Source organism: Camellia sinensis, chromosome 7, assembly GCF_055761805.1.
Source record: "Camellia sinensis isolate YWXY chromosome 7, ASM5576180v1, whole genome shotgun sequence".
NCBI classification, from domain to species: Eukaryota; Viridiplantae; Streptophyta; class Magnoliopsida; order Ericales; family Theaceae; genus Camellia; species Camellia sinensis.
Genome location: NC_138967.1, coordinates 448,885 through 465,835, shown reverse-complemented (window position 1 = coordinate 465,835; position 16,951 = coordinate 448,885). Strand labels below are relative to the sequence as shown.

At 38.7% G+C, this 16,951-nt stretch overlaps 1 protein-coding gene and 2 pseudogenes across 6 annotated transcripts in view; 2 read left to right on the top strand and 1 right to left on the bottom strand.

Annotated features, from left to right (window-relative positions):
- Positions 1 to 5,443, top strand: part of LOC114277435 (putative mitochondrial-processing peptidase subunit beta, mitochondrial) — a 44,760-nt pseudogene extending 39,317 nt beyond the window's left edge. The window contains exons 12-15 of the transcript XR_014334881.1: positions 3,726 to 3,821; positions 4,446 to 4,511; positions 4,839 to 4,946; positions 5,073 to 5,443. The product of XR_014334881.1 is annotated as a putative mitochondrial-processing peptidase subunit beta, mitochondrial (transcript). The remainder of the gene's footprint in view (positions 1 to 3,725; positions 3,822 to 4,445; positions 4,512 to 4,838; positions 4,947 to 5,072) is intronic.
- Positions 312 to 3,637, top strand: LOC145794577 (FCS-Like Zinc finger 6-like; annotated as a pseudogene).
- A 917-nt stretch (positions 5,444 to 6,360) lies between the features above and the next one.
- On the bottom strand, positions 6,361 to 10,860 carry LOC145794926 (sister chromatid cohesion protein SCC2-like). Of its 5 annotated transcripts, none has more exons than XM_082877267.1 (9): positions 10,029 to 10,860; positions 9,812 to 9,916; positions 9,510 to 9,743; positions 8,926 to 9,037; positions 8,747 to 8,872; positions 8,306 to 8,581; positions 8,110 to 8,202; positions 7,869 to 8,001; positions 6,361 to 6,843 (listed from the first exon to the last, which is right to left on the bottom strand). In XM_082877267.1, coding segments are annotated over exons 4-9 (699 nt in total). In that variant the 5' UTR covers positions 8,995 to 9,037; positions 9,510 to 9,743; positions 9,812 to 9,916; positions 10,029 to 10,860; the 3' UTR covers positions 6,361 to 6,841. The 5 variants fall into 5 exon arrangements, with proteins under 5 accessions (XP_082733393.1, XP_082733391.1, XP_082733392.1 ...); XM_082877265.1 differs by having other exon boundaries at positions 8,306 to 8,669; positions 10,029 to 10,834; XM_082877266.1 differs by having other exon boundaries at positions 8,926 to 9,743.
- Between the last annotated feature and the right edge of the window lie 6,091 nt (positions 10,861 to 16,951).

Below are 16,951 nucleotides of genomic sequence, written 5' to 3'. Positions count from 1 at the left end.
CTCTAAAAGCTTCTCAAAATCAAGAGGGGGGACACCAGGAGAGCAGGGAAAACTGCAGTAAGTCAAGCGAGAAGAATAAAAGAGTGACAAGTGCAAAAAGTTACAGTGGAAATTTTGAAAAATTGCAATTCTTTCTCTCCATAAATTAATATGATACCAAGTTAACTTCTAGAATGATTTCCTTTCCACTAATGTCTTGGGATCAAACTGTTATGGCTTAATAGCCAATATCTTAGAACTCTTGATCATGGTAATCTGTAGCAAAAAAATTGAGTATCAGGATTTTGCTCAGACTGAGATGCCCATTAATCATGTTAAAATCCACCTACTCTCCACCTACTTCACCCACTTAAACCTACTCCACTAAACCTAACCCACTACACCACTACCACCTCACCTACTCCACTAAACCTAACCCACTACACCACTACCACCTCCACTTCACCTACTCCTTACCTACTACACACTCACCCTCTTCTATATATAGGAATCATGAATCATTGTAATAGATATGAATATATATCAATCAATAATAATACATCAATTTATTTTACATGGTACCAGAGCAAGGTTAACAACTTAGTAACTCCGCTTCACCGGCGGGCGGCAGCCTCGCCTTGGCCGCCCGCTGGACCTCTACACATACCTTCTTTATACCTTCGTTGGCATCATCCCTTCCAACCCTCTGCATCTTCTTCTTAAATTCCTCTTGCTTGTCTCCCTCCAGCTTGGGTGTCCACAACTTGATGTACTTCTTTATATATGCAACGAACAGCTTCTTATCAAAAGGAGGTTGCTCCTGGAGCCTGAATGTGTCAACAATATCAACCACTCTGACGGTTTGATCATCAACACAAGAAGAAGAAGAAGATGATGTTGTTGGGGAAGAGACCTCGTCCTCCGATCAAGAGGACTACCAGCATGACTGAATTCACCTTGGATCTATCCATTGGCGACGCCCCTCCCTCCGCCGGCTTCGATCACCGGTACTTGGGTTCCGCCACCGCCGTCTCACCACGAAACCACCGTCGGAATTTGGCTGATTTCGTGGAGACCCCTCACTTTTTGAGGTCGCGACATCTTCATGTACAAAGAAGATAGTGCTTTTTGCAGTCTAGAGTGTAGACACCAGCAGATGAATCAAGACTGGTTCCCACCCAGAACCAAAGCACTGCTTCTCTCTCTCCATATACATCACCAACCCCGTTTTACATTTCTTCTCTTATTTCTTTATTTTTTTCTTTCCCTTCCTTTACCACCACTCACCCATGTGATCCACTCTACCCAACACAAATAAAATAATTAACTAACTAAGCAAATGAATTGCACCCTCCTCGGGCCACCCATTTAACTATTCTTATTATTATTATATATATACTTTTCTCTTTTTTGCTTTTTAATCACACCCATCCACCGCCTCACTTTTATTTTTTATTATACAAATTAATTGGTGCTCTCTTTTTATTCATTATTATATCTTCATCATCACCATGCTTATCATTTCATCCCCATCTCCATATATATATATATATATATATATTTTTTTTTTCTTATTCGATTCCCTTACTTTTCACAAAAAAAAAAAAAAAAAAAAAAAAAAAAAAAAAAAAAAAAAAAAACAAACAAACAAACAAACAAACATTCCTCATTCCACAACCTCATTTTATTCATGTCAGGGCTCATCCCGATCACCATTTTACACAAACAAAAAAAAAAAAAAAAAAAAAACAACAACAGCAGCTTTGTTTTCTTTTCTGCAGACGACCACACACCGACATCTCTTCTCTACTCTGTCGCCAGTCTCTTCTTCTTGCCTCTATCCTGGGCGGCCCTTGACGGTGCTGCCTCCGTGTTTCCCACTCCACTGGGCATGATCACTCCTCCCTGCTCCTCCACTACAGAATATGGCGGACCTCCAAAATGGAACATCACGGTGGCCTTCCGCTTCAGCTCCTTATTTTCCGCCTTTAGCACACTTATCTCTGCTCGCGCATCCTTATACATGCGTTGGAGCAGAGCCAGCTGGGAGTTTAACTGCTGCACCTCATTTGCCCTACTCTGCAGCCGGTTCGACAAGTTTGTAACCGCAGTCATGGTTTCCACACATGACTTCAATGTATACTGATTGGCTTCCACATCCGATTGCACTGCCATTCTTTGCTCCACAGACCGCATCGGAAAGTTCAACGGAGCAAACTCCGGGGCGCTTGGTTGAGGTTCCAGTGCCACCGCACCAGTTCTCTCTCTTGTTGACTCGTTGAGGTCGGGAAAGAGGTGAGCAGACCGCGGGACGACGAAGCCATTTTCTGGGCAATAGCGTGTTACAGAATATTACCGAGTTTCTCTCTCCGACAACGAAGAGTTTGTTTTTCAGAGTTTTTTCTCAGTTTCTTGTCTCAGCCTCTGCCTCGGCCTCCGCCTCCGTCTTGGTTAAATAGCCGGGGCAGCCACGCGTATCGCGCGCCACTTGACGCCAGACGACAAACGGGCGCGCCAGCCAAGGCACTCACGTGCCTCGCCATCATATCTGGCACACCTTTTTATGGATTGGGCACGTCTTTTGATGGCACGCCTTTTTATGGATTGGGCACGCTTTTTGATGGCAGGCTTTTTTATGGATTGGGCACACCTTTTGAGGGTGCGACTTTTTAAGGGTCCGACAAGACTCTGTAAATTGTCCCGACATTGATTCCGGTTAGCTCCTTCATGGGTCCGACAAGACTCTGTAAACTGTCCCGACATTGATTCCGGTTAGCTCCTTTATGGGTCCGACAAGACTCTGTAAACTGTCCCGACATTGATTCCGGTTAGCTCCTTCATGGGTCCGACAAGACTCTGTAAACTGTCCCGACATTGATCTGTCCCGACATTGATTCCGGTTAGCTCCTTCATGGGTCCGACAAGACTCTGTAAACTGTCCCGACATTGATTCCGGTTAGTTTCTACAAGGGTCCGACAAGACTCTGTAAACTGTCCCGACATTGATTCCGGTTAGTTTCTACAAGGGTCCAGCAAGACTCTGTAAACTGTCACAACAACTGTCACAACATTGTCTGCTACAACGGTCCGACATGACCCCATAAACTGTCTTCTACATCGGTCTGACACCGCCATCCAGTGTCTTCTACACCGTTATGACAACACCATATAGTGTCCTCTACATGGTTATGACACCCCCATACAGTGTCCTCTACAACGTTATGACACCACCATCCAGTGTCTTCACCAATGGTCTGACACGACCATACAGTGTCTCTTATCCTCTTTTATTTTTATGTATTTTTCTTGTTTTGTTACTCTCTCCAAACTCAAGTTGGTTAGTTCCTATCCCCCTTGAGTTTGCGGGGGGCTGTTAAAATCCACCTACTCTCCACCTACTTCACCCACTTAAACCTACTCCACTAAACCTAACCCACTACACCACTACCACCTCCACTTCACCTACTCCTTACCTACTACACACTCACCCTCTTCTATATATAGGAATCATGAATCATTGTAATAGATATGAATATATATCAATCAATAATAATACATCAATTTATTTTACAAATCATAATTTTATAGCATCACAAACATGATAAAACAGCTATCTGTGTTGCCCATCAGTTTCCACATCTGTCATGAGGAGCTTTAGTTTGATTGATTTTAATTCACAATTGATGTTGTATGTTATGCCTCAATAATTCTAGTTATTCATTTTCATTTTAACATTTTGTTTTTAGCCGGATTGCTTGGATGATCTGGCTTATGTTATGTATGAGATGAGCAAGTTATGTTATCGAGTTTCTGAAGCTGATGTTACTCGTGCTTGTAACCAGGTAGTTACCAGTTCTTGTACTGAACCTTGATATTATCTGCTTGCTTGTCCTCAGGTTTTAAGTGCTTTTAGTAAAACTATATTGCATATATATATATATATTGTTTTGTAATTCAAAAACAATACGACATATATGGCTACCACCCTAATTTGTGGATCAATATGCCTTCCATATATGCTCAGGTCTTAAGTCTTTATTTCTTTATAGTTGAGTTCTGGAGATAATGAAAGCCATAAGTTATGGATTGAACTTTCAATATACTTCTATTAATGACTAAGAAGTATTTATAAAGTTGGGGATGTTTAAAACTGTTTTTGGTCCACCAAGCAAATAACCCTTTGCCAAGCATCCCATATTTTGCCTGTAGTTCTAACTTATCTTAGATGAGTATTTGTTGTGCCAAAGTGAGTCAGAGCTACATCATTTGTTGAATAAAATGTGTTATCCACATTTTTATTACACATTAAAACTAAAATATGGACAAAGGAGGTGTGGTAGATTAACTTGTATCCATGCAACATGCTTAGTTTTATGAAAGGGAAATCGATTTTAGCTTGGCCACTTATTTTTTATCTTGTGGTGTTCAGTATATTGGCATTCACTTACAGTTCTATTGCACTGCAGTTGAAATCTTCTTTGCTGCTTCACATAGATGGAACTAGTCCTGTTGCTGAAGATATTGGGTGCCAGGTAAAGTACTTGATGCATTTTCATTTGCGTATGGTAAAAGAAGGGTGGATAAAATAAAATGAAAGAATGCCTCATATATTACTTGCAGAAAATGAAAGGGTTCCCTTGTATTACTTTTGAATCTCTTGGATTGTCTACTTAAGAGCCTACTAAGTGAGTAGTGTTGGATAAAGACGATTTAGTTTAGTTTCTAAAACATGGACTCTTTTTATCAAATGATAATCACTCTCATGAAATGTGGTCAGAAGACACAAGCTTTTGTTTTTAAAAATTTTCCTTCCCTGTAAAGACCCAGATTGTTTGGCGTTATCCATTCTGTTCTTGCAGCTACTTACGTACAGGAGAAGAATCCCATTCGTTGAATTGTTTGCCAGAATTGATGCTGTAGATTCTAGCACTGTCAAACGTGTGGCAAACCGTTTTATATTTGATCAGGTAAGGATTAATGCATCCCCATTGCTAATTGCAAATTTACCTGCTATGAGGGAAGAATGTTAAAAAATTATTGTTTTCCTCCGTACATTCAATATTTGTTCTAAGTCATGTTTGGCCTTTTTGCAGGATGTTGCCATGGGACCCATCCAAGGTTTACCCAATTACAACTGGTTCAGGCGTAGGACCTACTGGCTCCGTCACTAGGTTCTTTCACATTTAGTTTTCTTCATTATTACTCCTCACCTTATTACCTTTTTCATGTGGTCTCCAAAACATTTTGCTGTTTCATAATGCAAACCAAATTCCTCGGTGAGTCCCTTGGAGGGTGGCCCCTTTATTTAATTTTTGTTCCCAGATTTTTTCTCTGTAACATTGCTCTATTAGTAAAAAATAATTAAGCTGTTTTCAGTGATGTATGAGACAGAGATCAATGTAGCCAGTCAGACTTTTAAATGTTCAATTTTTTTCATGGCATTAAAGCCTTGATTGTATTATTACTTACAATTGTCATATGGGTGATTGATATGTGATGATACAAGCCCATTCAACTTTTTGTGTGCTCACGTCCCTATTAATAACTCTGGGTGCCATGAAATTGAGTTTTGAGTTTTGTGTTGTAAATTGATATACTTGTGTAGTTTTTGAGCCAGAATGAATGATAGGCACGAGTTCATGACTCTGAAGCTTTTCATCTCACCACCACTCTTAATCTCTACACCGCCAATGGGCTTCTAGCTAGTGGCGGGCCTCGCATATGAGAGGTTGGGGGTATAACTCTCTCCGACACTGCTTCTATAGCTTATCTGTACAACTTGTCACTCATTGCAATTGTAGCTCAGCAGTTCTCCTTCGCCACACCCTTAATAGTAGGCTAGATATATAAATTCTATTGGAAATTCTATATAAAAAAATAATTATTATATCTGCACCAATGTTGCTCTATAGCCTTCTAAATTGTATCTACTCTCCTTTTATACAAGTTGATTTGAGAGAAAATGCAGTTACAGTCATAATGGTTGTGGATTACGCATAGCAATTTCTATTAAATTTGCCAGAGAGAGTTGAGTGATGGTAAAATCCCTCACTCTCTATACTCACCAGGGTCATTATAAAAAGATACACAAGTCTCCTAATCATATGACGAGAATTTCAAAGTCTACCATATGAACCATATTAGAACTCACCAAAGAATTATCATTGCATGAAAGTAAGTAATGTCACATTTGCAAAGAACGTTAGGAAGCCCACATTTTGGCTCCATCCATATCTGCACATCTTACCTGTATAACATGCTGGTCTATCAAATTATGTGCATATTCTCATATGCTAATCACATTTAAGATGTCTAACCACACAAAGAGTTGCAACAATAATGACGAACCAATGAGTTCTGTCTCAACATGGCACATACACATTAAACAATGGACAAATAAATGGGATAATCAATACCATTGACCCAACCAACTTACATGATTTCCAAAAAAAAAAAAAAAAAAAATTTACATGAGGGAATCAATTACAAAAATCGCTTCTCTGCCACATAACCTTGTGAAATATATGGCAGTACTGGTTTTGCATCAATATTCTATTATTTTTTCTGTTCTCAATTCTAACCTCCTTTTTTTTTTATTTTCTTCCCCCCCTTCCTAGATAATATACATGATGTTAGATTTACCTGTAAATGTATTTACAAACTACTACCACTGCCTACCTCTACTACTGTTGCTTTTCCTCCCACAGTTATTTAGCCTCCGGCCCCCACTTCCACTTCCTCCCCAATCTTCATCGTCATCATAATCTTCATCATCCCTCTTCTCGAAGGAGGCCGTCTCCTCTTGATGTTCGCTGTGTATGTTGAATAGTCAACAGTGTCTTCCTTCAAAGCAGTCTTGAATTCCTGCACAGTAAAAAAAAATTTGTAAAGACAGAACAAGAGTTCCACCTCATAACAGGCCAATCGATTCTTACACAATGCCTTTTTTTTTTTTTAAATATTATGATTTTGGGTTTTTTATCGAGGCGTATCTATCAAAATTCCTCCATTAAAAGAAAAGATAAAACTTGCTGAGTCATTAGAAGGAATCCTAGCAATTTCTAATGAGTCCGGATTCTCGGCGGCCGTTCTCGGCGGCCGTCCCAACAGCCCCCCAAAACGACGTCGTTTTGGGGGTTTTTTGATTTTTTTTTTTTTTTTTCTTTCTTCTTCCTCGTTCTGGCCGAACCAGAGGCGAGGGGAGGGGAGGGGAGGGGAGGGGAGAGGAAGAAGAGAGAGAGGGGGAGGGGAGGGGAGCCGCCGGTGGGCCGGAGGGGAGGGGAGGGGGGCCATAATCACCGGGGGAGGAGGAGGAGGAGGCGGAGGCGGGCCGGAGGCGGAGGCGAGGCGAGGCGAGGCAAGGCGACGATCGTCCGACCTGCGACGGCGACCCTTCCCTCCCCTTCCTCTCTCTCTTCTTCCTCTCTCTCTTCGGCCAGAACGAAGAAGAAGAAAAGAAAAAAAAAAAAATTCAAAAACCCCCAAAACGACGTCGTTTTGGGGGGCTGCCGGGTAGGGCGGCCGGGTAGGGCGGCCGAGGATCCGGATTCATTTCTAATAGGGTCACTGCTAGCTTCAAACCAAGTATGTCAAATGTCAATCAAGTGAAGTACAATGATGCTTGTCGCTGTACACGATTCAACCACTTGAGCAACAGACAAGGTAGAAAATCTATAAATGCAATAAAGCTACAATGCATGTTCATAACAGTTTATATCTATGCTATTAAGAGAAGGAAAAAAAAGAAAAAGGATTTGTAACCAAGCACATGGAAAGACACTGATCATACTTTCTAACAAAGACGCACAAAGAGAACTAGATAAGTAAAAAGGTAGATGTTCTTCATTATGCATGAAAACTTTGCAGTGACTCAAAATGTCGGTGCTCACACACTATCTGATATCTTTGCAACACTTCTTGATGATTGATAGCCAGATCAATGCGTGTTTCATTGGTGTTGAAGGGAATGTTCTGCTTTGAGAGAGCCTCCCCCAGTTTTAGGGGTTCATTTGGAGAGAGTTCCTGGTTAAAGACAGTAAGATATTGCACAAAAATTAGGATCATATATGCCACTGTAAAGCAACAAATCTAAGATACAAGACAACAGAAACCACTCCAAAGAAGATTTACCTGACATCGTGTATCATTTAGACCATACACAATTTTTAGATGCCTCTTTAGTTTCAGAAGTAGCTGTAGCGCAATAGCCGAGAGACAGTCAGCCTGTATAAACACCACAAATTTGAATGCCAAGTGAATTGCATTAAGTCCGAGAATGCAAATTTGAATCCATAGAAGACATAAAAGGCAGGACCTTTAAGATTACCTGTATTTTCTGCAAATCATCTTCAGATATGCCACATGAATTGCATGGACTCCTAGAATGCAAATTTGAATCCACAGACACTGAATGATTAGAAACAGGCTCATCAGCTGGCTCTTCCTTAAATGTCCCATTAGGATCCGCTGATATAGTATGACTGGAAACAGGTTGAGAAGATGGCCACTGCGGAGTTATCCCATTACCATGCACTATCTTTGCATCTTCTTGTAACGAATGCAGAAAGGCTTTCATATTTGCTTCACATGTACCGGCTCTAACCTGTATAACTCGATTTATGGCATAAATCAAGTAAAGCAGCTCATCAGGCAATGTGAAAGGGAGTAAAGCAAGCATTTCAGTACAGTACCTGGGAAAAGCAAATTGAAGTCAATATATGTAGTAGAACCACACAACTCTAGGATGGGCACTAAAGAAATAACTCACATCAGAAAAGGGATGACTGAAGGATTCCAGCTTGGAGTATCGAATTTGCACACTACCGACGACATTAATTTGTTCCTTGAAACACGATTCCCACGGATCAGCTTGTAGATTCGAGAAACACCAAGCCTTGCATAGTTGAAAGAGCCATTATCGAATTTCCCTTTCATACTATCAGGTACCTTGAGTTGGACTTTTGGGTTTGAATTTTCAGAACTTCCACCCATGGACCTAATGAAAATAAAGGGCATTTGAAGGCCATCTCTCAAACGGCTTTCAAAAAATGCTGGATATCTGGAAGGATGCTTTCAATAGTTAGAATAATCAGATTAACAAGGTACCCAAAATTTGGAAGCATATAGAGGGAAATACTTTTCATTCATATTCATCAGAAGATGATGAGCCAGCATTGAGTTTGCCTCCTCAGGACCTGTTTCAAGGGCAATAAGGTATGGGACACAAGTAATAGGATAAACTAGGCCTTGACGTAGCACAATGTAAAGGTTACAGTAGATACTGATAACAGTAAGATCATGAATTTCACATGAGAAACTCCATTTATGAATTCCAGGCCAGAATGACCAAATGACCAGTAAATCCACAATAAAAAATAAAAAAAATATTAGTCTGAGACTTCCTTCTCATGTTTCAGTAAATAATTAATATTTCTGTATACTGATTGGCTTGTTTGGGCAGACCAGTTCACTCATTTGAATCCAAAAATTTAGACAAACAACAAAGGATAAGAACACGGACAAGATTTTACCTTCACAGCAGATTGGCGAACTTGTTCATTCACATCTAAAAATCTTCCTAAGATGTTATCCCAATACAATTGAACTATTCCCCAACAGATATTAGTATCACCGGCACCTGCAGCAACAGGAACACTATGGCCACCATCTACGGAATAATTAACCGTATTATTACTGGTATTATCAGTTGCCATTTGACTTTCTGCATCAAGAAGATACTCGTAGATTTTTTGCAACGCTTGCATCTGTACAACAAATCAATTTAGTATATGGACAGGAAGGCAAGAAAGAAAACAGAAAGAGAAATTATTACCTTAAGTCGCATGTCAGTACTAGAAGAGAGTGTTGCCTCCAAAATTTTCCCAACATCCTTTTCCAACACATATTCAGGCCTAGCAATCAAAACATAACCTAATGCCTACAGAAATTCAAAACTTACAAGTTAAATAAGACGAGCTAAAATCTCTCCCTCCCTCTTCCGTGGTGGGGGTGTACACGCACATTTATGGGCAAATGCTGAAGGGGCATACCTGCATGAAGATACTTTTTAAACAAGTTGAGGCTGTTCTTGACATCTATATTTTTGTTACTGGAGCAGGATGTACTCAGCAAAGAGTTTCCATAACGAATAAGCAACCCAAGGCAGAAAAGAGATCGCCCAACTAACTGGAATTTACAGAAATTCAACAATTTCTAAGTTTGTCAAGTAAATAAATAATTTCTCAGATAATCATCACAAAAAGCATTAAAAATTAAATCAACCAAAGGAATAATTTATCAGCAAAAAAAAAAAAAAAAAAAACCCAAAGGTATGATTTTAAACTGCATACGCAATTTTCTCTGCATAGGAAATGGTATATCAAAGGGGTAGTCCAAAGCAGACCATCAGCCATGATGCAGAATGATTCTGAAAAATAAAGCTATAAAAAGCTATGGTCCATTTTCCAATAAATTATATAATAATCCAATTGTCTAGCAAGTATGTCCAACTCAATTGTGAATGTCAACAAAACAGAGAAGGGTGGTCCAATGGGTTACGAGATCCTTCTCATATGAGAATAATTGACAAGTTAAAGTTTTCAATAGTTACAACAGTATCTTAAATTGGAAACAGATGGCTTTCCAAAGCGAAAAAACTAGGATAACAAGCATAGGTACTATAAGGGGAAAATATAGAAGATAAGGTCAACCAAAGCTAATAATGTTCAACTACCTCTATGATCTACAACCTATTGAGTGACAAGGTCAGACCCCATCACGAGTATACACATTTCAAAGAGATCTCTTAGGGGAGGGTGGGAGAAATTGTCCCTAGAAGATTCAGTGCTTGGGAGCATGAAGCAAACATTGTGATATATATAGAACAATTCTAACAAAAAAAGCATGTAAATTCAAAACAATGCAGAAAACCAAAGTTTTTAAAGGCGAATGTGTAATGTAAGACATTTTACCCCTCATGAGGAAAGGTGTAAGCCTTAAGGTGTTGAGGCACAAGCATTTCAAATTTCAAAATTTTATATTTAGTAAATAATTTAAATATTTTAAAACAATAAATAAATATATCAAAATTAAATATAAAGGTGTAAATACTTTTCTTCAGAAGGAAGCTTTGTGTTATTGAAAGTGAAATTAGTATTTTTAGCTTTAGTGATTGAGTTTCTAATTGAGCATCAACTTTGTATTTTTTTCTTGATTAGTCATTTACTTAATTTTTCCTATAGAATATAGTTGCAAAATGAGTTTTTTTATTTTTTATTTTTTACGTTTAAATCATCTACTGGACTAAGTTTAACAAGAGCTTAAGCTAAACTTTTCATATGCGTACTCCTCACATGCTTATCCATAAAAGGCGTACAAGACGCACCTAAGGCACATGTCTCAAGACTTTGTGCGCAAGCCTTTGGGGAGTAAAGCCTAAAAATCAAAGTCTTGAGGCGTTTTGCCTTAGCCTCAGTAAAGTCTTTTAAAACTTTGTAGAAAACATAATTTTCAACTTTTGTAAGAAACAATTTACAAAGATCTCTTTCCCTACAAAAAGCTGATAATAAGTTGTTACAATTATTGCAGTGATTTTTCAACAAATATTTTTGTGTTCTAAAGAGGAAATTGTTTTAGTTGTTAAACCCCTCTGAACCCTTCATCATTCTTTGTGAAGAGAGAATCGTCGATGATTCCAACCACTCAATGGTTTCATGGATGGCTTATATCCTTCTTCCTTTTTGGGGAAAAGGAAAACCACAGGAGGGCAAATGGATTTTTTGCTGGGAAAAAAAAAATACAAAAGATGTAGTTATTTCAAAATATCCAACAACCTGCTTGTTATCAAATCCTAAGGCATCCAAAGGCTTGAAAAACAACTGAACAAGATACTCAACTACAGCTGAACCTTTCCCTGCCACTTTACTTATAGAGCACAGGCACCTAAACAGAGAAGAGAATCAACTGGTAAATATAATAAAGTGTAAAACATTAATTTTATGGAGCACACGTTTAAAATTATGCATCAATTCATTAAACTTGACTCAACTAAGAAAACATTATCTCAGTTTGAGATGTTACTATTCTTTCCCACCATTCCACTATCTCTATGGCCATACCCAACATTATTAGCTACGAGATAAAGATGACCTAAAATGGCAGGGAAAAGATGCACTTATTTGGATCCTAACTCCATATATGGCTTATAAACCCATCATCATTACCTTGTTTATTAGGATCCTCTCAGAAAAATGATCTTTACCAAACCAAACCTTGCATCCCAATCAATTGGAGTTGGCTGTATGAATCCTTTTTTGTCATTCTACTATATCAATGGCTATATACCCAGCTATTTTCTTATTACAACATCCCATGCCAATTTAAGTCTAAGATTCAAGGGTCACTTCTAGCCAGTGTAATTGTGATATCCCTGTTCCGTAATATGCTAATTGGTCCTTAACATGAATGTGATTATGTGTTTAGTATGATTCTGTGTGCCAATTATGTGAATATATGTGGTTTTAAATTTCTATCTGTTCACCGTAGGAATATCTGTTTGAAGCGTCTTCTCTGGAAATTAAATAGAAGGCCTTATCGGCCACAGAAGCTGAAATTGATTACGCCATTGTGATTGGCATAATTTTAGAGCCTACGGTAAAATTGAATTGGAAGTTGATTCGGATCAGATTAAATTGACTTAATTAATCAATTAAGTGCTCAATTAGCTAATATTAAATTAAGGTGCTTGAGTGGGGTTATATAAGAGACCATTATATGCTCAATTCCCTTTTTTATTTCATCTTTGGCTGAAATCAACTCCCTAGAGAGAGAGAGTGTCACAACCCGAACCCGTCCCTCTGGGTTAAGGCCATAACCAGCCAATAATCACGAGATTACCAACGGCCTCAAACCAAATAAGACAAAACTCATCAGAGTAAGAGGGGCCAAACGGAAGCAATTTTAAAACTTTGTCCATAGAGCCGTGCTTATATGCACATCATAACATTCCAGACATACATATGTTAATAACTCACAACAGAAAGTATAGTAACATAAGTACTGTACAGACAGGATCATTCAAATCTAAGCCAGCCAAGCAAAACTACATACAGACGTATTCAAAACTTCGCCAACCTGACAAAATGTAAATACATGACAAAAGGGGCGAAGACGGGTCTCATGCGTGAGACACAAGGGCTGACTCTCTCAAAACCTTAGTTGTTCCGTACAGACTTCACTGAGGCTGGGTCTGGACTTCTCTTGGCTCACCTACAAACACATGAATGAGCGTGAGCGATAGCCCAATGAATAATATCAAATAAAGAAAATACATTGGAACAATGTACATCAAACGGCCTTGGGCCCAATTTACATTTTAACTAGTATATACATACATAGACACATGTAAGTTAAGCAACTGAGGTTCCAAAATGACCTTAGGTCCATTTATTTCTATCAAAACAACCTTAGGCCCATTTATTTATATCGAAACGACCTTAGGTCCATTTATTTATATCGAAACGACCTTCGGTCCATTCATTCGTTCATGTTAGACTTTTGTCCACAATCCCAATTAGCAACTCATAAGGCTTATAAGGGAATAAACAGTTGGACATTGCTAAGCTTTCAAATATCGATATTACTCACAGTGATCTGCTTGTGGATTTGCCCTGGAACTTAACCCTACACATTTCATGAATACAAAAGGGTCACTAACAGTTCAATCCGTTCTTTAATTCACACATTTCTCTTTAAGCTTTATTCTTATCTCGTTAACTCATTTACAATGCTCAATGCATGCCTAAGAGTGCTTACAAGTGAAAGAGAATGGAAAACGAAACACAGAACGAGCATACCAAATTTCAAAAAATAGGGTCCACGCTCGAGCGTGGACTTACCTGCTCGAGCGGACCCAAGAGGCCTGCAAAAGTACTGGTTGCATCAGAAATATGCTCGAGCGTTAAATAGGGAGCTCGAGTGGAAGGCCTGTCAAAATAGCTCCCCCTCGCTCGAGCGTGAATTACCCCGCTCGAGCGGACATCAAGTCTGCAAAAAGTACTGGGAGCACGCATTTCCTGCTCGAGCGGCAGGTTCCCCGCTCGAGCGGATCTCAAAATTCTGGAAAACCCAGAATTGTGTTCTTGAGCTTCACTTCGACTATCAACCAACAATTTATGCATGTTATGGCTCAAATTACTCATAGACATGTACTAACATGGTACAAGCATAATTTACAACATATTGAAGCTCAATTTCATAATTTATTTGCATGCATGTCCCAAAATATCACAACCTTATCACCAACATGCTCAAATTCAAACATTCAAGACTTATACTCCCATGATTTGTACATGCATGCCCTTATTGATTTCATATTCACTTCAAATAATGTAATTAGTGCTCATTCCCATAAAATTTAACAAAGACATGCTTGCATGTGGGATTATACTACCAATCTTTCATAATTCCACAAATTACATGCTAGATTTGTGATTCCATGGGAGTTCATTACATGCATGCACATATCAAGCCTCAATTCCAACAAAATGATCTCAAATCATGCTCTTGATCACAACAACCCTTGAACACACAAGATTACACATTAAACTCATGAATTCAAGAATCAATGCTTACCTAGAGGCTCAATCTTTACAATTATGGCCAAGTCTTGCACCTAGCCTTCCCAATTCACAATTTACAAGCCAAAATACACCAAGATGCCTCCTTTTCCTCTCAAGGTCGGCTCTCTCTCTATTCCAAGACACAAAATCTGGTTTTGAGCTCAAATGTACAAATTGAGTGTATATGGCCTCTCACATAAAGTCCCACTAACCATTACTTAATATTATTAAATAATTGGGCACTAAATTCATCAATTTAATCGATTTAATCTGACCCGAATCAATTTTTAATTAAATTCCACCGTAGGCTCTAAGAATTATGTCAATCACAATGGCGTAATCAATTTCGGGTTCTGTGGCCGATAAGGCCTCCAATTTAATTTTCGAAGCGGAAAATCAAACAGATATTCCTACGGTGAACAGATAAAAATTCAAAACCACATATTTTCACATAATGGTGCACCAAATCATATCAAAACACATAATCACATTCATATTAAGGACCAATTAACATATTACGGAACAGGGGTATCACAGTCTTTCCCCTTTTAGGAAGTTTGGTCCTCCAAACTTAATTTACCTTTAGTTGAAACAATTCAGAACACTTTTCATTCAACGGTTCCAATCCTTTTGATAGTTACCTGCTTAGTCTCAAAATCAAGCAACACTCTATTCTCAATCATTCAAAGACTCAACTTTTCCTCCATACAAGACTTGTATGATGTCACACCAAATCTAGAGTGTAGGCTGTGGTTGTAAGCAAGGTCTGCCAACAATGGATAAATCTCCCAAACTCCCCGAAAAATCTACTGCACATATTTGGAGCATTTCTCCCAAAAGTTCTTTCTAATTATACATCGATTTTCGGATGGAAAACAGCGCCAAATCACAATTTAGTCCCCATTGGCTCTTAAAGGCTTGTTAGAATCCAAACACATTTTAGGGTTCCTGTCTAAACAATAGATATTGGGACCCCATGCAAACAAGCAACCTTATCGATGTAACAGCGGCTAATCTACAAGCATTACACAAAAGTTTCACAGGGAGGAAACGAGCAATTTAGTAATCCATACACAAAACTCAAACGGGACTTGTACCTTGGGTGTCCAAGGTAGTCTCACAATGAAATTCGTAGTTACATATTCCCATTTCCATTTCGAAATAGACAGAGGGTGTAGTAGTTCCACCAATATCTGTTATTTAACTTTGACTTGTTGGCACCGAAAACATTTAGACACAATTTCAACAATTTCCTTCTTCACAATAGGTCGCCAACATATTTATTTCAAAAGCCAACTAACTTTACCATAGGAGTTCGGTCTATTCCCTTGTCACAAAAGTTCAATTCATTCTCTAACAATTTCGCAATTCATAATTTGATTTGGCATTTAATTCGGTTTCTCATCACAGTTATTCAAGGTTAATCAAAAGTCTTTAGGAATTTAAAGTGAATCCGGCACAAATCCCCGAGTCAACAAGGATAACAACGAAACAATCCACCACACGACATGCGTAACTCATGTATCCCCATAGTACCAATTGTAAAGTACAATAACACTAAAGCAGTCCATTTCTAACATAATACATGTCCCCTCAATCATCCTACAGTTTACAATTCAGTTTAATATTCAATTCACGGTTCTATCGAGTCTCTCCACATCATCTAATAGTTGTCCAAAGCATAAGACAATTCATGCATTAATCCTCATGACGTCAAGGGTAATATCAAAACAATCAATTACATGTCAACCACAATTTACACATTTTCGGAGCCCCAATTACAGAATATGATGACACTAAGCAGTTATTTACAAAGCGTACTGAATTCACACACTTACGGATAATCAGGATCGTTTTCAAAGCTTCTTGGATGTCAAAACATCTACATAATACCAAAAGATGACATTCCGAACAAAACAAAAGAATAATCATCTTGGAATCAAAGCACACCCGTTCATGACCATCGGTGGCCGACTCGGGATCGATTAGACAAACCCACCCGTACAAAACCGTCGGTGGCAAAAGAGATTGTCAACAAAAGTGCTACATAGGCTTAACGTCCCCTTGCACGAAAGGACGTTTCGAGAATGTCATCAAAACAAACGCAATATCACTTACTATAACCTGATTTCCCAAAACCAGATAACACTTTAAGCAAATGCATGAAACATATTCTGATTAGTCGAGGATAAATATTCAGTACAGTTCACAATCAAATCAATCTGTCATCATCGGTTCCCATAGCGTCAAACCAACAAGGACAGGACATTATACAAACATTGTTCCTTACGACACCCAATCACGGGATTTGCACAATTCGGTTCATTTTTAACACATATGTCCTCGATAGTTGG

Bases quoted from the DNA above. Each gene is read 5' to 3' on its own strand.
- LOC145794926 (XM_082877264.1), bottom strand. From the start codon at position 8,994: ATGCCCTTTATTTTCATTAGGTCCATGGGTGGAAGTTCTGAAAATTCA. The intron at 8,670-8,746 runs GTGAGTTATTTC...TGCTTTTCCCAG, and splicing joins TCAGTCATCCCTTTTCTGAT to GTACTGTACTGAAATGCTTG. The intron at 8,002-8,109 runs GTAAATCTTCTT...GTCTTTAACCAG, and splicing joins TAAATGATACACGATGTCAG to GAACTCTCTCCAAATGAACC.